Source organism: Lithobates pipiens, unplaced genomic scaffold, assembly GCF_037356315.1.
Source record: "Lithobates pipiens isolate NorthernLeopardFrog02 unplaced genomic scaffold, aLitPip1_a1.2 Scaffold_13, whole genome shotgun sequence".
NCBI classification, from domain to species: Eukaryota; Metazoa; Chordata; class Amphibia; order Anura; family Ranidae; genus Lithobates; species Lithobates pipiens.
The window spans coordinates 37708832-37734903 of NW_027507718.1; the positions used below are offsets into that span (position 1 = coordinate 37708832).

Consider the following 26072-nt stretch of genomic DNA (forward strand, 5'->3'; position numbering starts at 1 on the left):
TAATTTTGAAGCTCGGTAAGCTCTGATAACTCCATATTACTTGCCATCTCTTGGTTAGGTGTCATCAAACCATGGCATACAGAATGCGAGGAGAGGGTCGATGGCCTGTTTTAAGGCACCCCTTTCCCTCATGGGCTGGTGGTAGGAGTTTTCAAGCCCTCCATTTGATTTTTGGGGGAGGCGTCGGTCAAAAACAGCTAATTGGGAATGTTCTGGGGGCTCCTCTCGGATGGGTCCTTTAAGGTCACCTGGACCCCTAGAACATTCCAGAAATTCCAAGGAGCTACATTTTAAGCAGGAAGCTGAGGGGGGTCTTTGCTAGTAGCCAGAGGGATATTTGAAGAGCACGCCACTGATTTTGGCTTGTTTAGTTTTAAGTATGAAGAGTTATGGTGAATTGAAAGCCAACAAAGCTGCACTGTTATTCCAGTTAGTCTTGTTTGTAGTTTATGCTGTCTATCATCCCATATTACATCACATCACTTTCACCCCTGCAAATCATGTAGGGTTTTCATATTTTCATTTAACGCAGATGTTTTGTTTAAGGACTTCCTAAAATGCTTCCTGTAAATCTTTTCCAATTGTATTATGGGTTTAGCTGACATGGATTCAACTTCCAATTACAGGTTTAGCTCCAAAGGGGTCAATTTATCAAGACCCCCATCTTAAGCAGTTTCTTTTTGGGCACCAATGTAATACTGGCGCTCTTCCTGCAACCTAGAGAATCTCTGTAGGTGAGGTAAACAGTCTGTGCCATGCATCAGACCCTTGAGGCTCAGTGTTTATACTATGTTAGCCATTGCATGTTCACACCACTGTGTCGATCACATACAATCTGTACGGCTGAATTCACATTGCATCAAATTTCCTGCACCATTTCGGAGTTCGCACTGATCTGCAAACCGGTCCTGGGGGTCATTACCTTTTGACACCTGCGGCGCTTTGCAGAGTAAGTGGCAATGTAAACTGGCGATTCAGGTGCGATGTGGGAACCCACACTGGATTTGCAGGGTTTCCTGCATCGCACAAGTGTGAACTGAGCCTTGCACATGCAACAGCAGCCACAGTAAGAATGCACATTTTAGACAGTTTACAGTATCTGCTGTAACTATTCTTGCCAGACAGGAATATGATCAAGAATGAACCTTAGTAGTGCTCTGCCAAATAGATTGTTTAACCCATTCCTACTGATCATAATGCAGCCTCAATAAGCAGCAGGATAATCTTTCATGGGGCTGCATATGTGCACACTCAAAAGACCAAGCTGCCTGGGTTGTGATATGTATTTATAAACGCCTGCCAAGCTGCAACTGGTTTCAAACATTACACTATTGTCGTGTGTGTGTGTGTGTTTGTTTTTTTTTTTTTTTTCACAAATATGCCAAGTCTGTTCATAGTAAGAATGTGTGCTAGTTGCATGTGTTCCCCCAACTCACAAATTGTGCTGCTCCCTTGCAGATTAAAGTGGTTGTAAACCCTTACAACACACTTTGACCTACAGGTAAACCTAGATTAAGGCTTACCTGTAGGTCCAAGAAATATCTCCTAAACCTGCACAGTTTAGGAGATATTTGCCGAAACACAGGCACCGCTGTCTACGCCGCATGCGCCGTAGACAGCGGCACACTGAGCGCGCTGCGGTCAACGGCGATATGCTGCGAGTGGCGGCTCCCGCGCGCATGCGCAGGAGTGACGGCTTTGCCGAATGACAGCGGCCGAGCAGCGAGACCCACCGAGAAGATGAATGCACCAGACTACAGGGGACAGCAGTGACTTCGCTGGCTCCTGTGTCAGGTAAGTGGCACATAATGGACTACTATGCAATGCATAGTAGTCCATTATGCTTTACCTTTGCAGGGAATGAAAGAGGAAGTAAACTCCTCAAACTCATTTAACTATGCAGCTCCAACAGACATGTTTTAAAAAAGGGTTGGACTCTTTCCCTGCATTTTCCACAGGTACAACTGCCCATTTTAGTCTGGTTAAACTCTGGAACCAGACTGGGCAAAAGCTTTTTTTAAAGCGTAACTACAAGTTTCATGGGGCATATTAAAATTGCAGTACAAGTCCTATTTTAATGTTCTAAAAAATTGCCCTTCCTCTTCAATCTGTACTAAATTCCTGTAAGTGAAAAACAATATGGAAACCTAGAGGAGTTCAGTACAGATGGTGTATGGAATGACCCCTATAAATTTCCTGATGGTTTGATTAGATTACTGAATTTTTATTTATTTATTTTTTGTTCCCCAGAAATCTTCAAGATTCAAGTCAAATTTTGGGCATCCCCTGCCACAAATAAAATTTTCGGTGAGATCGGGCCCCTCTCATAGGTGCAGTGTACATTTAGAAACCATGTGCAGTGCTGCTTAAAACTTTCACACTGGGGCTCTTCCACTGCCTCTAACCTTCAGTTTGATGTGCCTTTACCACCAAAAGCCGCCTGCTTTTAGAAAATCATGTCTGGGGGTTATAAGTTTTTGTAGTTTTCTAGTCAGCAAAGGGTCTGATTTGCACACAAATGTATCCATTGTCAAAGTTGCTAATGGGACTTAAATATTTTTACAGTAAACTCACCACCCCAAATTTAAACCTTTCAACTTGATTTCTCTGCAGACCAAAGAACATGCAGGGAGACTGAAGTAACTTGTGGACCTAGTTCTACACAATGCATCCCCCTTTTTTGGGTGTGTGATGGTGAAAATGACTGTGACAGTGAAGAGGATGAAGCGAACTGCCGTAAGTTCATGACTTTGGGGGGGGGGGGTTCAACTTTAAGGTTGTAGATGGAGCCCTGCTGGGTTTTTTGCAGTGTCCATCCAGCTATTGTGGACATGGCTGAACTGTTCTGTTTTAGACAACCTATTAATGGGTAATTAGCCCAAGCACTGTAAACATGACTTGCTGTTTAATCAAGATTACAATCAGTAGAAGCGTTGTAAAGCTGTGTAGCTAGCAGAAATGTGTGGGGGGTTTTTTTTTTTTTTTTGTTTGTTTTTTACAAACCGGCTGCAAATGAGCATTAACTGGGCATCATTTATTTAGCTGTCTGCAAAGCCAGCAGGGTCAGAGCATGGCAGTGAAGTGGAAAATTATTTTGCTGACAGTTTTAAAAATTCTTAAAGCACCTCGGCTGACTTTGCGACAATATCAATGCAGCTGTGTCTCTGGTGGACTAAGACCAGCTGGGGTTAACGTTTTGGACACTTGGCAGCTTCCAAAAATCTATATGCATACTTTTTTGTGTGGGGGTTTTTCTTTGAAAATGTAATGCTATAAAGTGTGGCTGGTTTAAAAATTTAAGTTAAGAGGAAAGGCTTGAAAGCTAAATGCCTTTTTGGGAAAAATTTTCAAAAGGGGCTCAGAGTTCATGCAAGACCCGAATGGTTTGACTGGTCTAGGTTTTTAGGCCTGATTCTCATTTCCACATGTTGCCGTTTGCGGGTGCATTTTGCATTTTTCAATGCATGCTTTGCATCCATTGACTTCTATGGGAACCGGAAAAGTACCCGGCCCTTTCCAAAAAAGGAAATATGTAATATACATCCATAGGAAACCATGTTAAATGGACTGTAGTGTTTCTTCAAAACTGAAAAAGTGCTAAAAAATGTATAGGTGTGAACCAGGTCTTAATGCTCTCCAACGCTCTTGCATAATGTGTACTTGTGTTTCAAGATGCCAACAGTATTTTTTTTTTTTTTTTACTTATTTTTTCCTCTGCCTTCTCTTGCAGAGAATGTGACCTGTAGTCCAGCTGAGTTCACTTGCTCCAATGGCCGCTGTATTTCCTTTAGCTTTTACTGTAATGGTCACAAAGACTGTCCTGATGGAAGTGATGAAGCAAACTGCACTCCTCCAACATGTGGGGCTCACGAGTTTCAGTGCAAGAACTCTTCATGCATACCACTGAGCTGGGTATGTGATGATGATGCAGACTGTGCCGACCACTCGGATGAGTCTCTGGAACAGTGTGGCCGCCAGCCAGTTACTCCCCATAGGTGTTCTCCCAGTGAGATTCCTTGTGGCTCTGGAGAATGCATTCACAGGAAGTGGCGATGTGATGGTGATGCGGACTGCAAAGATAAGAGTGATGAAACTAACTGCCGTAAGTCAATTATCTTGTATTCAGTATAGGATTTGTTTACAATATTGAGGGGGTTTGTTTTTGTTTTTTTTGTTTTGTTTTTTTTCTCTCCAACTTTAATCTAATCAGATGGTCTGCACACAAGCTCCTTGACCTGCATTCTGTAGCTAGAATAGGCATCCAGTTGCCACAGGGATGCTACTGCTCATCGATGTTTCATGAGAACTGACAGTCTGTAAGCTTGTGAAAAAAATCCAGAAGGAATTTGAATTCTTGTAGTAAACACTGCAGTTCTTGTTGACCTAGTAGCTTTTTTCATTTTGTGGTGCTGTGAATGTTACTCATAGCAGTGCTACCCTTATATTCCCTGTTAGCCTGGGGTGATGACTGGTGTCCTAATCCAGTGTTTCTCAACTCCAGTCCTCAAGGTGCCCCAACAGGTCATGTTTTCAGGATTGCCCTCAGATCAAACAGCTGTGGTAATTTCCAAGGCAGTGAAACTGATCAAATCACCGTTGCAAAATAATGGAAAGCCTGAAATCTTGACCTGTTGGGGCGCCTTGCAGACTGGAGTTGAGAAATGCTGTCCTAATCTTCATGACTCCACTGACAAACATTACAATTTTTTCCACCGTGAAACATCTTCATATTTTTGTATTGGAGCAGGAAATTCAAACGGTGAACACGGGATATGTAGAGCCACAGCCCTTTCTACAGATCTTTAAATATACTGCATCCCTACTACATTAATCCTGGTTTAAAAGGGCAGTTATGTCCCATATTTCAAGTTTTAACGGGATTGTGTTTGACCATATGACTTGGCAGAAACCCTTTCTGCAGTGTTCAGATGGCTTCATAAGACTAAGCATTATGAAGGTATAATACAGCTTCTGCGGTGCTCTGTTTAGAAAACCCAATATACTACCAACAGCCATGGGTACAGGTTTCGTTTTTTTAAATGTTTTCCAGCATGCACGTCTGCTCAAAGCCAGACAGGGGGACTGTTTTTTGATAAACTATCCAATATGTGCAGCCTGTGTACAGGCCTTTTCGAAAAGAATTTGGCCTGCTATGAGAACCTGCTATTGTACTAGACAAAAATCAATGTGCTGATTGGTATTGTGATTCAAAACCATGAATGCCAGCTTCAAAATGATCTGAACTGTAGACATTGTGGCACTTCCAAGTGATGTGTGGTGGTGTTTGGTTTATTTTTTATTTATCTTTTTCCCCTTAGCACCTCGTACATGTCAGCCTGACCAATTTAAATGTGAAGATGGGAACTGTATACATGGCACTCGACAATGTGATGGTGTGAGAGACTGCCTTGATGGCACTGATGAAATCCGCTGTAAAAATGGTGGGCACATATTGTGGCTTTATTTCTGGTGTATGTCTGTGCAGAAAACGTAGTGCCTGTCTGATGGTTTTCCTCATTTCCCCTATACTGGTTGACTAGTCATTCAGTGTTCAGGACCTGGTAAATTCAAGTGCAGATCTGGCGAGTGCATCAGTTTAAACAAGGTTTGCAACCGGGAGTTTGATTGCAAAGATGGCAGCGATGAACCTGCAAAGGACTGTGGTAAGTAGCTTTGTATTCTGGCTGCATCCAGAAGTGTGTGAATGTGACCTGTATGGAGCATTTTTAGCCCATACTGCAGTCCTTGTTGTAATTGGCCATAGGTTTTTTCAAGTAAAAGTTAGACCTCTAGTTAGAATTTTGGACAGAATTCACTGCGCATGAGGGGACATACTTTAAGTGCATCTCAAACTAATGCTTAATCTCACATTCTGCAGTTCTCCTTTTTTGAACTTGCTGCCTTTTTGGCATTTCTAGTTATGGCAAAGCCTGTGGAGTAGTTGCAGTTGGCAACTAAGCAACAGTTTTTTTGTTTTTTAAACTGGTCTGGCTGCTAAATTCTCTTGGAGGGGAAATGGTTTCTCAAAGGTCTTGCCTCTTTCGTTCCCTTTTTTAGGTGTTAATGAATGTTTCGTCAATAATGGTGGTTGCTCTCACCACTGCCGAGATCTTGTTGTTGGCTATGAATGCGAGTGTCCAGCTGGCTTTGAATTGATTGACCGAAAGACATGTGGTGGTAAGTGTGTAGGGTTGTGTGGGGGGTTTTTTGTTTGTGTAGCTCAAGCCAAAACTTTATATATATTTTTTTGACACAGGGAAGGGTTAACGCCCCCGTAACATTTGTTTTGCTGTCTGCCCCTGGTCAGAAGATTTCACCTCACTTTCTGTCCCTGTGACAATTGGATTTTGAAAAATTTGGGTTGTTGTGGAAACTAGGATTGGTGATTAAGCTTCAGTGGAGACTATTTCCACTGCAGATGCACCGTCCATTCTGAAGATTCTCAAATTGATGCCCTTGACAGGCCCTAATGGCCCAGGTAAAACTACTAGATAAACTTTTCAGCCCTTGATAGAGCAGTGGTGCATTTGTCCCCTCCCTCCCACTTCACACTACTTTCAGCCATGACTGTAAACGCACTTAAATTAACACTGCATGATCTTAGAAGCAAAAGCATTTTGAAGTAAGCTGATTGCAGCTTTGGCGGTAAAATACCATACACATGAAAAGGTTTTATTTGGCAGTTAACACAGGCCCTAATATACCAGTCAGCTTTACTTGTTAGGTGAATAGATCTATGAATTTATACATGTCTGTTTTTTTTTAATTTTTTTAGATATTGATGAATGCCAAAATCCAGGCATCTGCAGTCAAATATGTGTCAATCTGAAAGGAGGTTACAAGTGTGAGTGCAGCAAAGGGTATCAGATGGACCTGTACACAGGAGTGTGCAAGGCAGTAGGTAAGGTTTTGAAATCTTGTGACTACAGCACAACAGACTTGCTGTGCTTATTCTCCAGAGCCTATATAGTAATTTGTATCATGTAACTTGCAGTATATTCCCCGTAATCAACAACCCCTTTGTGAATGTCAGGTGAACCCTTAAAAATATACTAAATTGTGCACTGATCATCGTGCAAGCCTGGATAGTCTACAAGAGACCAGATCGCAACATTCTGCATGGACTGCAGGTAGATAAGGATTCAGTCTAAAACTCCAATTAACGGGCACTCTCTAACTTGTACAATCACATAGGATCATGCTAGCCATTTTGTGAAGGGAATAACACTTATGTATTTAAGAAAAATAAAAATAAAAATAAACGTACATATTAGGGCACATGAACCTACTTGACACGTATAGCTGCAAGGTACTACACTTTTCTAGTGGTGGCTTCCTTCCACTACCTCAGTGTTGTGGCTTCAGCAATTGGCACACTGCTTCACCAGCAGTATTTGGAAGCGCTTGCAGGTTTTTCAGTTGGAAGGGACATTACAAAGACTTGCAAAATAGTGACGTTTCCCAAGTCCTCCTCCAGGAGGATTACATGAGCATGCTGTCCTGGAAAATGGGTTTGCATATTGAAGGGGCATGTCAAAGCTATTGGCCAGGTACTACTGGTAAAATCATCTAGAACCGATGTGGCCGGCTAAGAAGCCACCTGATATTTCTAGCCATCAAGTTTGCCACCCCTTGGAGCCTGGCATCAGGTAGCTGAGCACAAGGAGATGGGAGGTATCCATTCTGATCTATAGCCAGTGTGTCCTTTTTTTTATTTTTTTTATTTTTTTGAGCTATAGGTTCATAGCAACTCTTAAGCACAGATGAGGGAATTTTGTACAGCTTGGACCAATTTATTGCATTTATACATTTGATTGTATGTATTTTCTCAATTCATCTTCCAGGATGGCACCCTGAGATGACTGGTCCACCTGACAGGAAACGCAATCAGAGGTTAAGAGCCCCAGCCCCTCCCTGTGCTCCTCGACTTTTGATTTTCCCCACAGCGAAACTTTTTTTTTTTTTTTTTTTTTTCCCTCTTCCCCCTAGACCCGAAGCCTGGGGCTGGTGGTCTCCCCCTGGGAGCAGGACCAAATGCCTGGGAAGCCTCTGGATCCGGCAGGATGTTCTCATCCTTCCTGGGGGTCCCCTATATTTTTTCCTCAGGGGGGCAGCAGACCTGGAAGAGCCCCCCTGAGCGCTAAAGAACCCTGGGTACAGTGGTGTACCCAGAACTTCAGGGGCCAATTTTCCTTTCCTTACCTGTGCAGTGGCCGTGCAGAAAAGGAGACTGGTGTCCCTTTCGGCTCAGGATCTCGCGTTTTGGCAAGTCTGGACTGGTAGCTCTCAAGACTCTAGGTCTAGCAATCCAGAGGGTCCTTGTGTAGCTGGGGAGATCAGCAGGAGCTGAGCTTTTGGTCCGCCACCCCCCTGCGCAATTTATCTCCCCTTTGCAGCAGAAGTGCTCAGCACCATCTTCCTGGCTTGTAATGCCTGTTTGTTTCAGGGGACGATGCCACTACCCTTGGGGTTGCCAGCTGTCCCATGAAATCTTCTATCTGCTCTAAGCGTTGTAGGAACTGTAATGATTACCCCGAGATCATCCCAAACCCTTCTGCTTTAAATGTATACAGAAGCTGACAGGGAAGGAAACCTCTCCGATTATGAAGTTTCTCGTGGTACAAACTGAGATACTGTCCACTCTGAAAGCCTTTCAGTCCTCCCTGAAGTCTAGAGATTCAGAGGCTCACACCAGCAAGGGCACCTCTTCCCAGGAAGGCTCCGCATCCTCTAGGGGGTCTAGACGGCGGGCAGACAACCCAGACTATCTCCTGTCTCAGGCTTCAGAGGAGGATGAATCGGAATCCCTTGGGCAGGGTTTCTCAGATGAGGGTGTGTTGGCCAGCTAGATGAGGGGGAGGATTTCAGGTCTAGCAGGCGTATGTTTTCAGCTGACGAAATGGAGGGACCGCTGGGGGCTATTTGCGCTTCTGAAGAGATTCAGGAGCCCACGGCACAGGTCTCTGCCCAAGACAAAATATATAGGGGCCTAATTAAACCGCAGGCCAGGGTTCTTCCAGTACATCCTGCACTCGGATATTATCTTAACCACTTCCCGACCGCCGCACGCCGATGTACATCGGCAGAATGGCACCGGCAGGCATACAGGTATGTCCAGTTTTAAATGCCGCGCTCGCTTGCTGGTTGGGACCCCCGTGAGTCCGGCATGAGTCCCGCGGACTATCGCCGCGGGCATACCCGCAAGCGTCTCACGGGGCGGCTGAACGAGGAGATACTGTTGTAAACCGCATCTCCCCGTTCTGCCTAGCAACAAGTGATGCTGATCTCTGCTCCATGTGATTGGAGTAGAGATCGGTGTTCACTAAAAGCCTAGCCCCCCACAGTAACACACCCCTAGGAACACTTAACCCCTACACTGCCAGTGTCATTTACACAGGTATCACTGCATTTGTATAGCAGTGATTGCGGTATAAATAATGGTCCCAAAAATGTGTCAAATATCCGATGTGTCCGCCATAATGTCGCAGTCACAATAAAAATCGCTGATCGCCCACATTACTATTAAAAAAGTAATAAAAATGCTAAAACTTTTGCACAAACCAATCGCTTATTGCATTTTTTACAAAAAAAGTAGAATACATATCTGCCTAAACTGAGGGAACAAAATGTTTTATATATTTTGGGGGGATATTTATTATAACAAAGTAAAAAATTAGTTTTTTTCAAAATTGCCGCTCTTTTTTTGTTTATAGCGCAAAAAATAAACGCAGGGGTGATCAAATACCACCAAAAAGCTCTATTTGTGGGGGAAAAGGGACGTCAATTTTGTTTGGGAGCCACGTCGCACGACTGCAATTGTCAGTTAAAGCAACGCTGTGCCAAATCGCAAAAAGTGGTCTGGTCTTAAGCCAGCAAAATGGTCCAGTCTGAAAGTGGTTAAGGGAGTGGAAGGAACTGGAGAAGAGGCTCCTAAAGTACAAAACGTGGAAGCGTAGATACCCCTTTTTTTTTTTTTTTTTTTTAACTGAGGAGGATGAGGAGAATTTTTCAAGACTACTAGGCTAGACTCCTCCCTGGTAAAAGTTTCTAAACAATCCAATCTTTCCCTTGAAGACACTGGGAACATCCAAGAATCAAATGGATCGGAGGGCAGAAACTATTTTACGCAGGGCCTGGGAGGCTAACGCCACGGCTATGAGCCCTGCGTTGGCCTCAGCCTGCATCGCTAGAAATGCAGACCTCAAAGCTGATAGACCACATCTCCTGGACCTCCAAGTCTAAAGAAGTCATTCATTGGCGGTCATAGGCAGCACTGTCGCCTACCTATCGGATGCGGCGGTGAAGATGGTGCACACAACTGTCAAGTCGGTGCCTTACTAAAATCAGCTAGGCAAGCCCTTTGGGTTAAAACTTGGGACGGGGATAGCTTATCTAAGACCTGTCTGTGTCTGTGGGAAGGACAAGCAGAAATCAGGCGTTCTCTTGTCCAGCCTGAAGTTGGACAACAAGACCCCCCAAATGACATTCCAGTGGGGGGAAGACTTTCCTACTTTGTCCCTCAGTGGGAAAGGGTCACTCTGAGCCCCCATATTCTACAGATCAAGAGGGTTACAGATTAGAATTTCTTTCCCCTCCTCCCACCAAATTTCTCTTGACCCACCTTCCCAGGGATCCCGGCAAGGCAGCAGGAATCCTTCCGAACATAGAACTGACCAGTCAGGAGATCATAGTGCTGGTTGCCGAGGGCCAGCAGGGTCAGAGGTCTTAAGATTCGCAATTGCCTCTCCAGAGGGAGTTCAGCATTGGCAGTTTGCAGCCTTCTTCAGGCTGGCATCCAGTCCAAGGGTCTTTACGAAGGTCCTGGCAGAAGTGGTGGCCTTCCTGTATATCCAGGAAGTAGCGCAGATTCCCTATTTATGACATTCTGATTTACAATCGATCAGCTGCTTTTGGATCTAACCAGGGTAGTGGAGATCTTAGAATCCCTGGGATGGATCATCAGCAAGGAAAAAATCCTTGCTGATTCTGGCCAGGACGAAAATGTATCTGGGATTCCTGGTGGATTCCACGGAACAGAAGTTGGTTCTACCCCAGAGCAAGGTAAGAGGGTCTAATTTCAGCAGTCTCTTCCCTGTTAGCCTGCAAAGACAACTCCATACAGAGGGATTATGAGGGTGCTTGGCCTCTGCTATCCCAGCAGTTCCTTGGGCACAGCTGCACTCCAGAACCCTCCAGTTATCTAGATGTAGAAGTAGCCATTCCGGTCGAGGTAAGACTCTTCGCTGGTGACTTCTCCCTCAGAGGCTTCAGGGGGTCTCCTTTTGGAGTCTGCTTCAGCTGCTCAGGATAAGACTCAGATGCTCCAGGTGGGCCCCCCACCCCCAGGAACTTAACAGCCCAGGGGTCCTGGGACCTGAGTCAGAGGCCTCCCGTTTTCAAGAACTTTTGGCCATCGGGGAGGCATTAAAAGCTTTCGAAAGGAGGATCAAGGACCAGTAAGTTCAGGTCCTACTGGACAACGCTGCAGCAGTGCCATTTGTGAATCAGGTGGCACCAGATCTCCAACTCTAGTGGCCCCATCTTTAGAGATGATGGGTTGGGCGGTGCATCAAATTATCTCCGACATACTGCCGACATACCAGGGAGAATACTTCTGGATTCAACTCCCATTCTCCCTGAAGAATCGGCTGACGACTGACAGTCTGCCTCTACATTCAGGGCTCCCTTTATGTGGACTGCGGAAGTGGAGATTGGAGATAATTCGATGCACCGCCCAACCCATCATCTCTAATCTCCACTTCCGCAGTCCACATAAAGGGAGCCCTGAATGTAGAGGCAGACTGTCAGTCGTCAGCCGATTCTTCAGGGAGAATGGGAGTTGAATCCAGAAGTATTCTCCCTGGTATGTCGGCAGTTCGGTGATCCAGAGATGGATCTATTCACCTGGAGAAAGAACAGAAGGGTAAAGATTCTTTTCCCTTGCCTGAGAGGGGGGCTCGGAGGGGTTAGACGCCTTGTCCCAGGTTTGGGACTTCTAGTTGGCCTATGCCCCCCCCCCCCCCCCCCCGGGCTAATTCTGAGGGTTCTTCAAAAGCTGTTTCACTCGGAAGGTGCCCCCATTTCTGACAGCCTCTTGGTGGCCCAAGAGCTTGGTTTCCAACCCTGCAGGGTTGGTCCATAGCCCCGCCTCTACACCTTCCTGTTTGGCACGACCTTCTGCTTCAGGGTCCAGTTTGCCATCCAGACCACAAATTCTTTAGGCTGACAGCCTGGCTCTTGAAAGCAGAACCTGTGGGAGAAGGGCCTGTCGGACAGAGTAGTGGATGCTCTCCTCAGTGCAAATATGCCTTGTGACCGGCTTTCTACTAAGACCTGTGTTTTTTTTTTTTTTTTTTTTTTTTTTTTTTTTTTTTTTTTTTTTTTCTCACTGGTGTCAGGCAAGAGGGACTTCACAACAAGAGATCCCGGCCATTCTGGAGTTTCTCCAGGATGGAGCCGGGATTGACAACCAAGACACTTAAGGCACAGGTCTCAGCCTTATCCTGTTTTTTGGAGAGACGCTTGGCACTAGACTCCTAGATCAAGAGGTTCCTATTGGTCAGAGGTTGTCCCCTGTCCAGGTTTCCACCATGGGACCTTACCTTGGTGTTAGGGTTAACATGGTCCCCCTTTGAACCAATAGACCAGAGCCCCCCTCAGGATCCTCACCTTTCTGCTTGCTATTACATCAGCCAGGAGAGTAGGCGATATTCAGGCTTTTTCAATCAAGGAACCATATTTCCATTTACTTGAGGACAGGGTTATACTTAGGCAGGACCCCCTGTGCCTCCCTAAGGTAGCATCCAAGTTCCATAGGACTCAAGAAGTAGTGCTACCTTCCTTTTTGTAGTAATCCCCAAAATGAGAGGGAAGTTTCTTTTCACTGTCTGGACGTCAGACATTGTTATCCTACTTTAAAAAAAGTTAAGGAGTTTCGAAGGTCCAGCCATCTTTTAGTTTTTTTTTTTTTTTTTTTCTGGCCAAAAGGGCCAACATGCCTCCAAAGCATCCATAGCTAAAAGGATTAAGCACGCCATTGCTTTAGCCTATGAGCAGTCCGGTAATGCAGTTCCTAGGGACCTGAAAGCTCATTCCACTTGATCTCTGGCAACCTCTTGGACGGAAAGGGCCAGAGCTTCAGTGGAGCAGATATGTAGAGCCGCTACATGGACAAGCCAGAACACCTTCCAGAGGCATTACAGGGTGAAGTTTGCTGTCCCCTCAGGATCTGGTGTTGGCAGGAAGGTCCTGCAAGCGGTTGTCCTGCTCTAAGGTAGGCCTGAGCTACTTGCTCCTCTCAAGGTGCTGTCCTGGAAGACTAATTGAGAAAAATGACCAGTCACACTTACCGGGAACGGTGTTTCTTGGAAGTCTTCCAGGACGGCAAGCCTACTTCCCTCCCATTCTCTTTAGTTATGGTTTAAAGTATAGTGTGGTGGTGGTTTCTTCACGTGCACTGGTGTGGGTCAATACTTTGTCACAACTGAGGAGCATGGGGAGGGGTGGGGGTTTTTAACCTTTGTTTCCTGTCAGGTGGACCAGTCATCACTCAGGGTGCCATCCTGGAAGACTTCCCAGAAATACCATTACCGGTAAGTGTAACTGGATACATTTTTGGGGGAAAGTCACAAATGATTGGATACTATAATGGGATGATGGAAACCTTTGCCCCACATCCAATTAAAGTTTTTATCTTTTGTCTTCTGCTTATAGGTAGGGAGCCAAGTCTCATATTTACAAATCGCAGAGATATCCGGAAATTTGGACTTGAAAGAAAGGAATATATTCAGTTAGTGGAGCAGTTACGGAATACAGTTGCCCTGGATGCTGATATTGAAGGACAAAATCTGTTCTGGGCTGACATGAATCAAAAGGCAATATTACGGTATGGCTAATCAGTCTAATTGTAACTTGGGGGGGGGGGGGGGGGGGGGGGGGAACCTTAATTTATGCTTAAAGTTGTGTGTTTTTTTTTTTTTTTTTCTCTTGCTTTCACCGACTGACACAGCTCCTTTCTTAGCCATTGGGTTGTTACACCACAACAGGTTAACATGTTATAATAAAACAAACTTTCTAGTTCCGCCCAAGGGCTGGTCCCTTGAGTAACAACCCCTCAGCCTGCTACTGCAGCCTCAGGTTTTTTTTTTTTTTTATTTATTTTTTTTTTTTTTTGTGCAAGATTAAAGATCCTGTGATCTATCACCAGCTGGCTGGGTGATAGGCTGGATACCCTTATCCTTGTAGTCTCCCCAGCCTGGCCAGCAAGCGTGTGCAGACCAGAGCTCCACGCTGGGTCGGTGACGACATGCCCCCAGGTCCAGGGGTGGCTGGTGAGCGTAATGCCCCGGGGGGAACACATGACTGGGCTACTGATGTCTGCGCCAGTGTGCCGGGCCAGCAGCCATCCCATACTGATCAGAGTGGGTCTGTGATGGACTGTCTCTCAGCTGTTCAGGACTGGTAAGTACAGCTCTCCCTGCCTTGGTGGGGCTGAGCATTCCCTGGGAGGTTGATTTGGGGGTCCCTCACTTACCTCTCCTTTCCCTGTCCCTATCTTTGCCCCCCCCCCCCCCATGGGGGACGCTGCTGAGCGGTGTATGTGTGTGTCAGACAGGGGCTTCCCGAGGGGGCTCTGTGCTGGATAGATGTGCCCTGGATGTGTAGGTCTCTTCCCTGAGGTGTCTGGAGGCTGTCTGCTGATCGCTGTAGCTCTATTTTACAGCCATGTCTCTGCCTGTTTTTTCACTGTGTGCAATGAAGTGGCCATGTTTGGTGTGAGCATGCTCTGTCTCCATTTTCCTGTAGTTTGGCAGCCATTTTGTTGAAGCCTGAACACTTTTTTTTTTTTTTTTTTTCCCCAGAATAGCTCCACACAGCGCGGTTTGATCTCCTATGCATCTGGGAGCTGACACAGGAACACCTAGCTGGACAGCGCAGAACTCTGTCAGGGTGGTGAGTCCTGCGGGAGGAGCCCCTCAGCTAGCAGCAGTTAGGAGGGTGGGACCATCACTGTCCTAAGCCTCCAACAGGTAGCAGACAGGATAGGGTCAGCATGGCTTCAGAAACTGGGGTTTCTTCCCCCAAGATCCAGGCAATTGCAACCAGTTCGACTGCAGACAGCGCAGTGCCTCTGGACGCTTTGTCGGCGGTCCTTAATCGGTTCGTTGCAAAGGTGGTAAAAAAACTGGCCCTGTCCTCTGGGGAGAGCTCTGCAGACTCTGCCCTGCTGAGGCTGGTGACTCCTGCTCTGTCGTCTCAGACAATGCTGACCAGGATCGGTCAGACAGTGAGGAGTCCCCATCCGGGTCCGTGCGCGACAAAGTGCTTGTTGGAGCACTTATTACAGCTGTGCGTGATACCCTGAAAGTTCAGGAGCCAGCAGATCCCTCTGCTGATGCAGCAGTCCCTTTTGGGTCCCATAAGCCAGCCTGTACACCTGAGGTGTTCCCGTATCTGACTTATTTTGAGAAGTCCATATACAAGTAATGGGGTCAACCACAACGGACCTTTTTGGCCCCCAAGTACATGTACAGTTTGTTGCTCTCCTCCCTTTTGGCTTGGCATCAGCCCCCCCCCCGAGTCGTTACCAAGGTACTGGCTCCTGTTTTGGCATTGCTGTGACAATGCAGGATCACCTAGACTATCTCCTCCTGAGAACCTCTTCTGCCTCAGAGGAGGCTGTTGCAATCACCATGCAGAGAACCTAAAAAGTCGGCGATTGTACCGACTCAGCTTTTTTGGAGTACCTAGGCATACTGCTGGACTCCATGGAAGCGAGAGTATTTCTCCCTTCAGACAAGCTGCAGACTCTCAGCCACGGTAAAACTGAACCACAGGTGGTTGTCGCTACGCTTCTGCATGCGAGTCCTGGGACTCATGGTGGCCTCCTTTGAGGCAGTACCATAATACGCAGTTCCACACCAGAGTCTTGCAGAAGAAGATTTTGACAAAATGGGACAAATCTGTTGTCCCTGGATCGGCAGATTCAGATGAGCCAGTTTGTCAGGGAATCCCTGCTCTAGTGGCTGAGGTCCCCTGCACTTCAGTCCGGGAAGTCGTTCCTACCTCTGAAATGGACGGTGATCACAACGGGCGCCAGCCTAACCGGCTGGGGTGGAGTAATGGGAGTTCAGTCGACCCAGGGCCTCTGGTCTGTGGAGGAATCCAAGTTGCCGATCAATGTGCCCGAGCGGAGAGCGATCAGGCTATGCCTCTCCACATGGTCGATAAGACTTTGCGGGCGTCCAATCAGGATCCAGTGGGACAACGCCATGGCAGTGGCATAAGTCAATCACCAAGGAGGAACAAGCTCAGCCGCTGCATGGGAGGTCACTCACATCCTTCAGTGGGCAGAGCAACATGTACCAGCCCTATTGTCTGTTTACATCCCGGGAGTGGAGACCTGGCAGGCGGATGATCTAAGTCTCCAGATGCTGGACCCAGGAGAATGGGCGTGACATCCGGAGGTGTTCAGGCTACTGTGGATGTTCTGGCATCCCGTCTCAATTGGAAGGTGCTGAAATTTGTGTCCAGGACGAGATCCTTGGGCAGATGCGCTGGTGGCTCCGTGGGATCAGTACCAGCTGATCTATGCCTTTCTGCCACTGAAACTGTTACCTCGTCTGCTCCGCAGAGGGGATTCCAGTCATTCTGATTGCCCCAGAGTCCCTGGTACGCAGACCTAGTACGGTTGGTGGCAGACACCCCATGGCGAATGCTGTTATGAGAGGATCTGCTATCTCAAGGTCCAATTCTCTGTCCTGCTTTACCATCGCTGGTTTTAACGGAATGGTTGAGAGCCAGGTGTTGAGGAACCGGGATCTTTTGGACTCTGACTCCAACTAATGCTGAGAACATGGAAATCTTTTTCTTGGAAGACAAATCTTCATACCTGGAAGGCCTACATCTCCATGTGAGGAGAGAGGATGGTGTCCGCTCCTTTTCTATATCCAGGATCCCGCTGTTTCTACAGCAAGAAGTAGACCAGAAATTGGCTTTAAGCACCATTAAAGGACAGATATTGGCTTTGGATGTCTTTATTTCAGTGACCCCTGGTGTCTCGCTCTCGAGAGCACTTTTGTTCAAGGGGTCTGACATGTAGTTTCTCCGGTGTGTCCAGCTACCTCCGTAGGATCTGAACATGGTGTTGTTGGCACTTCAGAAACAGCCATTTGAAAATATCAGATCCCTCTGACTTTCTCAGTGGTCTTTCTAGTGGCCATTACTTCGGCCAGAAGGGTTTCGGCACTGGCAGCCTTGTGTTGCAAGTCGCCCTATCTGGTTATCCACAAGGATAAAGTGGTGGTGCGTTCGCAATCTTTTCTACCAAAGGTGGTTTCGGCGCTCCACATCAAGACATTGTTACCATCTGTGTCCTAAACTGACATATCCTAAAGAGGTGGCCCTCCATTCCCTGGACGTGGTTTTGGCCCTGAGGGTGTATTTGTCTGCTGCGGCTCCCTTTCGGAAGTGAGACTCCTTGTTTCGGTGGCTGGTCCGAAAAAAGGCATGGTGGTTTAGTCGGCCACCATTTCCAGGTGAATCGGACAGATTGTAGTACAGGCCTACACCTTGAAGGGGCAGGTGCCCCCCTTTCCAGTCATGGCCCACTTCATCAGGGGCAATTGGAACCTCTTAGGCCTTCCGACATCAAGTGTTCAAAGCGGCGACTTGGTCGTCTGTTTACACCTTTACAAAATTCTACAAGGTAGATGTCAGTGCATCGGCTGCCTGTTTTGGCCGCAGAGTTTTTGCAAGTGGTTGTGTAATTGCAATTTTTTTTTGCTAGTTCCCACCCCTGATTTTGGACTGCTTGGGGATGTCCCAATGGCCTAAGAAAGGAGTAGTCAGTTTGTGAGCGTAAGAATAGGATTTTTTTGTACTCGCCGTAAAACCGACTGACCCAGCACCCTCCCCTCCTATTTTTGTCTAAGTTATACTGCTTGTTGACTTACTGAGGCTGGAGTAGCAGGCTGAGGGGTTGTTGTCTAAGGGGACCGCCCCTTGGGCAGAACTAGAGTTCTAGTCTTGTAACATGTTAACATGTTCTGCCTAGTCCTCTCTCCTGAAGGTTGGCATAACAAACCAATGGTCTAAGAAAGGAGCTGTCAGTTGGTGAACTACAGAAGTATTTTATGGTGAGTGCAACTTTATTTATTTTGCCAACATTAACCACTTGATGGCTACAGTATGGCCAGCTAGTTCTGGAGGTGTGTGTGTGTGTGTCTGTTGACATGCTTGCACTTCTCACGCACACAGCTGGGAGTGTCTGTGATGGCTGGGTTCTTGGACCCAGCGCATCACAGCAGCCCTTGACAGTGATTGCTCTGTCATTGGAGGGAGCAATCGCATGGTAAACAAAATGTGTAATGTCCAGTTCAGCTCTCCTCACACCGATCACAACATGTGAGGGAGACGGTGCAACAGTGGGCTGGATTCAAAATGCCACATCCATGCCATCACTGTGCCAGACGAGTGTAATTGGTGGTTAGGAAATTGGATGCAATTTAAGTTCCTAGAACACCTGACCTCCCTGTATGTGGCCAGGCTGCGTGATATTGCCATACTGAGTAGCACAATTTTTTATTTTGGTATGTACATGCTTTGTGTTTGTAATGTAATTTATTTTATTATATATTTCTGCTGTGAAAGTTGCTCACATGGCATTGCTATACCAGAAGAAGGTTTTTTTTTTTTTTTTTTTTTGAGGCATAGTTACTAGTATGCATATGCCATGACAGAAATGACCTGACAAACATTTTGGATTGGAGAGAGATTATTCTCTTTGCAAAGAATTGTGATAAAAAAAAACTACCAAACTCACCATGCCTCTAATTAACCACTTAAGCCCCAGGCCAATTTGCAGCTAAAGGACCAGGCCCCTTTTTGCGATTCAGCACTGCGTTGCTTTAACTGACAATTGCATGGTCGTGCGATGTGGCTCCCAAACAAATGTGTGTATTTTTTTTTATTTCCCCCCCCCCACAAATCCTTTCTTTTGGTGGTATTTAATCACCTCCTGCGTGTTTTTTTTTTTTTTTTTTTTTTTTTTTCGCTATAAACAAAAATAGAGCGTCAAATTAGAAAAAAATGCAATATTTTTTACTTTGCTATAATATCCCCAAAAAATATGAGAATTTTCCTCAGTTTAGGCTGATACATATTCTACATATTTTTGGTAAAAAATCGCAATTGCCGATTATTGGCTGGCTTGGAAAAGTTATAACGTTTACAAAAATAGGGGATGCTTTTATAGCATTTTCGTTATTTTTTTTAGACTGCTAAATTATGGCGGACACATCAGATATTTTTGACACGTTTTTGGGACTATTGTCATTTATACAGCAATTGGCGCTATTTAAATGCACGGATCCTGTATAAATTACACTGGCAGTGAAGGAGTTAACCACTAGGGGGTGGGGAGGGGTTGTGTGACGTGTGGGTTTTTTTTTTTTTTTTTTTTCCTCTGTTGGGGGGGGGGGGGGGGGGGGTCGTGGCTTGGCATGTGACGTCACTGATCGTCTTTCCCTATAATAACAGGGAACAGACGATCGGTGACGGCCACACTAGGAAGCACGGGGAGAGGTTTGTTTACACAGACCTCTCCTCGTTGTTCAGCTCTGTGACCCGATTGTGGGACACCAGCGGCGATCTGGTCCCGTTGCCACGGTTACAGAGCTCAGGACCGGGTCGGCCTGAGCACTCAAAGGGCCACGTACAGGTATGAGATTGTGCCCAGCCGTGCCATTCTGCTGACATATATGTGCAGGAGGCGGTCCTTAAGCAGTTACCCTTTTAGAATGTCTACTTTTCCCAAAGGGACGTTTGGATGGTATTTGTACTGTGCTGGCTTGTTGCAAAACTAGGCCGTCAGTACATCAGGTGTGCAATTTGCAAGAACTGGCACCATAGCTTTCATAGACTCTATAACCTTCACAAAGACCAAATGATATACACTGATTTTGGTTATTTTTACCAAAGATATGTATCAATATATATTTGGCCAAAAATAACAAATGAAACGCAATACTTTTTTGTACAAAATTATTTTTTTGCCCTATAAATGAAGAAAAGTGGTGATATACCACCAAAAAGCTTTTTGTGTGGTGAAAAACATTTTCATATTGACATAATGTTGCTTGGCTAAGTAATTGCCATTGAAATTGTGAGTGCTGAAAATTGGCCTGGTTAGGAAAGGGGTATAAGTGGTTACACTAGATATACTGTATTTAATCTCCACACAATTGGAGGTGTAATAACTTATTCCAGTTTAACTATTGGTAATATGTAAAATGACTAGTTTGGTAGAGTTTTAACTAAAAGTAGATCTACACGCTAACTGTATGGCCTTTAGTTTGCCTTAAGATGGCCTAATTGACTGCTTCAGTTTCTTTCAGTTTGAGACACTTTTGGTTAACATCAATATGCCCTATTGTCGGCTGCATTTAATTACTCAGGCTTCGTCTGAGCAATGTGCATGTTTTCATGATGCAATGCAGGAGAGCAATTGGGTGACTGTTGTCACCCTGTATCGGGAAGTGCCAAATGAGGACCTGCATGGATCACCAGATATTTAAATGTGGGGGTTTCAGTCGGCTCTAAATGTCAGGGGTCTGCTTATTGTTTAAATGGCTTGATGGCAGACTTTTTTTATTTTTCCTTTGCGAATTAAACATTTTAAAGGGCTTTACTTTACTATTGGTGAAAGCATCGGTATGGCTCCTGATTTGTTCAATTGCCACTAAACTTGGCAGCTTGTTATGTAAAGTGATCTGCCAATCACAAGTGGACATTGTATGCCTGCAGGAGACAAGGTTCTCAAAGCCCTCTGTGCTGGTTCTTTTTCTTGCCCTTTTACGTGGCCTCGTCCCCTGAGAAAACAGCAGTGATGGCGTTCTAACACCTTTTCCTGTACTCTCCAGATAACTGACCCCCCTGCTAGATGATCAATTCTAGAAGCTATGATCTTTGCAAATTCTAGTGTGTGGGTTTGTTTTTTTGTAAATGCCAAGAAACCTCCTGTTTGGTAAAATGTCTACGCCTATGACCTTTTATGCACAGCTCTCCCTCTTGACTCATCCCTCTCCCTTCCTAGTTTGCCAGGAATGGAGGAGGAGTCATAAGAGGGCCAATGAGAGATGCAGAGCTGGATGTGGACCTCTGTGTAAATCCAGAAGGAAACAGACAGCAGCTTCAGCTGCCCTACAGTTAAAATAGTTGCAGCCAGACTCGGTGAAGGGAGATTTCTGCGGCATATTTGGCAAGTACAGAATCGCAGTATATATAAAATATGCAAAGTGGTGTGTGGCTTCAGAATGCCAAAGTTTTTTTTATTTTTTTTTATTTATTTTTTTGTCTGTCCAGGACAGCACTAGAGATGGTCTCCACCTCCAGAGGCAGGAAACACAATCTAGATCTTTCCTCCGTCCCTTCCCCTTCAGTCTTTGTGTTTCCTCCACCGGAGGAGGTGGCTGGATCAAGAGCTATCCTTCCCCTGGCAGTGGGAGAGCCCATAAGACGGGAAAGGAGGTCTGTGTACCTGTCAGGTAGCGGACATCTGAGGTCCTCCTGTCGGGTTGACAGCTGCAAACCAGCGTTCTTATGAAAGCCCGGGGAGGGCTGGCATTCCCTCGCCTGGCGATGGGTTCGCATTTGGCGTGAAGTCAGGCAGGCACAGGCATCACGTTCCGGCCTGTGGAACACAGGGGGATAGGACTTCCGGTTCCAGGTCGCGTGGTGAGCGTTGACAGTCGGAAACCTTGGCAGCTATTTTAAAAAGCCCCGGCCACATAACGAACGGTCTGCATCACAAGCGAAGGGAAAAGCCTCCAGGTGGTCAGGCAAGATTCCGATCTGACATGGATGCAATGGAAAGTGGCAGTGGCGCCGAACCAGCTCAGGTAGGCAAACGGGTGTCTTGTACCTACAGGGCTGGGAGAGGGGCGAGTGATGGACTAATCAATGCAAAGGCATTATGAAATGGTCCAGGTGTGCTTCTCCTCCCTCCCTCTTTAAAACAGGAGCCGGACGAATGTGTCTTGCGAATCCTGTTAGCGGTTGGCGGGGGTGCACATAGGTGTTTGGTGAAGGCATCCTATTTTTGCTAAGGTTTTGCTGATGTTGGCTTGTCTATTTTCCCTTCCTTTCTTTTTTTCCTTCTCCTGTCTCTGCCCAAAGAACCAGAGAGGTCAGGGGGAAGGTATCCATGTATGAACAAATGAAAAGGATGGGTTTAAACCCCTTTGTAAACCCTGCATAGACAAATTGATCTATAAGGAGGCTATGGGGGCTTGTAAGGATCTGCTTTCTGGGGTACAGAAAAATGCGATCCAAGACAATGCTAGAGAACCTTGAGACCCCAAAACCAGCTGCAGTCCCCCCTGCTTCTCACCCAGAGGGGGTGACTAATCGGGGTAAGAGGAATTTGATTCTCTGGATGGCCTAAGTGAGACAGCATCATCTAGAGATATTCCTGCTCAAGGGACAAGCTCTCCCAGATACAGGCTCACTCGAGGACGTTGATGCCTTACTGGGGGTGATTTATGAGACGCTTGAAATTGGAGGAGCAGGTCTCCCTGTCCTTACATGACCAGATGTGTCAAACATTAAAGGAAGATTCAGCCAGGGTTTTTCCGGTTCACAGCACACTGGTAGATTCAATTAAGAGGGTGGGACCAGAGAAAAAGCTTTTTCCCCTAAAGAGTATGAAGCGCAGATTCCCCTTCAGTGAGGACCACACTTGCGTCTGGAACAAAGTACCCAAGGTAGACACAGCCTTTTACCAGTGTGCAAAATCAACAGACCTCGCCTTTGAGAACATGGGTGTCCTCAAGGAACCCATGGATAAAAGGATGGAGGTACTGCTGGGAAGTAACCATGACCAATTTAAAACCTGCAATGGCCACAACAATGGTGGCTCACAATTTGGAGGTCTAGCTGGAACAATTGCAAGACCATTTGGAAGGAGGATCCTCCAGGAAGGAAATCTTGGATTCCCTTCCTATGCTACATAAAGCAGCAGGCTACATGGCAGACTCCTTTGCAGAGTCGGTCAAATTGTCAGCTAGGACCGCTGCCTTCATAAACGCATCTCGCAGGGCACTTTGGTTGAAGTCTTGGTCAGAGGACCCAGCTTCAAAAGTGAGGTTGTGGCATGCCCTTTGAAGGAGACCTCTTGTTCTGGCAGGATCTTGAATCTCCTGGACCGTACTGCAGACAAGAAGGCCTTTCCTGTTAAACCCAAAAATGCAGGGGCGTGGCCTAGGCATGGCAGCGTGAGGACCCATTTTCACAGGGCTTCCGGCCAGCAGATTCCCTGCAGCCAAATAAAAGCAGAATACAGTGCATTACCAGCTCTTACAGACTCCCACTGACGCCAGAGGTTCCTGACGCCATACTCCCACTCCGGGGACCGACATGGATAGCTTTCTGCGCACACTCCAGCAGGTGGCACCCGCAACTGCCAAGATGGCATCAGCCCATCACACAGCACAGGATACAGTAGTGGCCCCCCGGTGTGATGGATCCCCCTCTGCAAACAACGAATGAATGAGGTATTTGTATAGCGCACAGCGCGAACTGATGCAAACACCATGCCGCCCTTCTTCCCTCCCAGGCACCTCTCTCCTTGTCTCCCCAGATCACTGGCAGCTTCACCAGACTTGGAAGACCTGCTCAGCTCTTCCAGTTTCACCCTCAGCTCACTTCCAATTCAGCCCAGGAGAGATGGAGGGACAGTCAGACATCCAAGCTTCAGACCACAGTGAGTACTCTTTACTGCGCACAACAACCACAGGGTCTCCCGTTCCATGCCTCTACTGAACAAAGACTGGACTTTTTTGCAGCAACTGCCCACAAGAACTGATAGTCACTTGCACAGAGGATAGAAACAGCCATGAAGGCTGGGATGCAATCTGTCAGACAAGACATAGCAGTGTTGGACTCAAGTGTCACTGTAATAGAGCAGGACCAGGATATTGTATCTCAATCTGTACAAACCCTGCAGACTTCCCAATCTGAACTTGCTGACCAAATCATACAGCTGCATTTACTCCAAAATGACCTGAAGAATCGCAGTCGCAGGCAGAACATCAGATTAAGGGGGGGTACCTGATAGGGTCCCACACTCAGAACTGCGCTCAACAGTGGTTAATGTCTTCAACCATTACCTAGACCACCCGCCAGACTCTGAAATCGTCGACAGAGTTCATAGAACCCTGGACCCACGATCTGATACATCTGACCAACCAAGACGTCCTCTGCTGTTTACATTCCTTCATGCTCAAGAAGGATATTTTGCAGCGGGCCTGGCGGGTGGGAGTGTAGGAATTTGATGTCGCGGCTGTCTACCTCCTACCTGATCTTTCCAGAAAGACCCTCCTAATGCAACAAGCACTCAAACCTCTTCTAGATGGCCTTAGGGAGAAAGGTCTTGCATACAAATGGGGACACCCGTTTCATCTTAAAGTCCGCAAGGGCCCAGATACCTTTCCCTTGCGCTGCCAGAATTGTTCACCTTTGCAAACATGGACCTGATTCCAGTACCTAACTGGCTGCAGACCGTTATCGCCAAAGATCCACTGCGCCAAGCGCCCCCGGGTAGACCACAAATGGCTTACTGTAGTCGCCGTGGTTGCGGGAACCACACTCAATCAAGACTGGCAGGCAATCCCAACCCACAAGCCCCAAATCAAGAGGTGGCTGGCTGATTACATATATGCAGATTGCAGACATGCACCAGCTCAGCAGATTTTTCACTTTTTTTTCTTTTTGTCTTCCAGGTTGAACTTTGAATTTTGTGCTGGACTAACTTTATTGCCTTCTATGGGCAACGTGCTGGGAAATGTGGGTGGGGCCTGTACACTGGGAGCCCTAAAGTTTGACGTAGTTTCTACTGGTTTGCATTTGCACAGAGGCCCCTCGTGCGCACCGGCCACCTCACATGGTTAAGGGGTTGTCCCCTACGTGTACTGGTCAGTCTCAGTATTGTGCTGGTTGCTTTAACTTTGACCCAACACCCCCACATTGGTATACCCCGAATGCCCTACTAGTGCAGCGGTCCTCAGACTATGCGCAAGATCAAGTGCTCTTCGTAGGGATGGGCTCCACTGCCTAGTAACCACTTCAGCCCCGGACCATTTTGCTGGTCAAAGACCAGACCACTTTTTGCGATTTGGCACTGCGTTGCTTTAACTGACAATTGCGCAGTCATGCGACGTGGCTCCCAAACAAAATTGGCTTTTTTTTTTCCCCCACAAATAGAGCTTTCTTTTGGTGGTATTTTATCACCTCTGTGGTCTTTATTTTTTGCGCTATATACAAAAATAGAGTGCCAATTTTGAAAACGCATTTTTTACTTTGTTATATTCCCCAAAAATATATAAAAAAAACATTTTTTTTCCCTCAGTTTAGGCCGATGCGTATTCTTATTTTTGGTAAAAAAAAATCGCAATAAGCGATTGATTGGTTTGCGCAAAAGTTATAGCGTATACAAAATAGGGGATAGTTTTATTGGTTTTTTTTTTTTTTTTTTTTAACTAGTAATGGCGGCGATCAGCGATTTTTTTTTTTTTTTTTTTTTTTTTTTTTTTTTTTTTTTTTTTTTTTTTATACAGCAATCACTGCTATATAAATGCAGTGATTCCTGTGCAAATGACACTGGCAGTGAAGGGGTTAACCAGTGGGTGGCAGTGTAGGGGTTAAGTGTTCCTAGGGGTGTTACTAACTGGGGGGGGGCTGGGCTTTCATCTAGTGAACACTGATCTCTGCTCCAATCACATGGAGCAGAGTTCAGCGTCACTAGTTGCTAGGCAGAACGGGGAAATGCTGGATGTGCCATTCTGCCGGCGTACATTGGCGTGCGCCGGTCAGGAACTGGGTAATCACATTTTTGAGAAATATATAAATATAAATAGTTTTTTTTTGTTCCCACATGGGCTCGAGGGGTGAGATTGGTGAGGGGGTGGCGGCTGCTTGATAATGTAAACACAGCTTTCCAGCGCGTTGCAGAGACCTGACACAACAGTTAAGCTTTCCCTTACGATGATGCATGCTCCACTATGTATGTTTACGGA

The 26072-nt window shown here is 46.3% G+C and overlaps 1 protein-coding gene across 2 annotated transcripts in view; it reads left to right on the top strand.

Moving 5' to 3' along the window:
* Positions 1–26072, top strand: part of VLDLR (very low density lipoprotein receptor) — a 136341-nt gene that overhangs the window by 63421 nt on the left and 46848 nt on the right. For both annotated transcript variants that reach the window (XM_077475019.1, XM_077475018.1), the window contains exons 4-10: positions 2614–2736; positions 3731–4102; positions 5319–5441; positions 5541–5663; positions 6058–6177; positions 6776–6901; positions 13714–13885. In XM_077475019.1, coding sequence (XP_077331145.1) covers positions 2614–2736; positions 3731–4102; positions 5319–5441; positions 5541–5663; positions 6058–6177; positions 6776–6901; positions 13714–13885 — 1159 coding nt within the window. The remainder of the gene's footprint in view (positions 1–2613; positions 2737–3730; positions 4103–5318; positions 5442–5540; positions 5664–6057; positions 6178–6775; positions 6902–13713; positions 13886–26072) is intronic.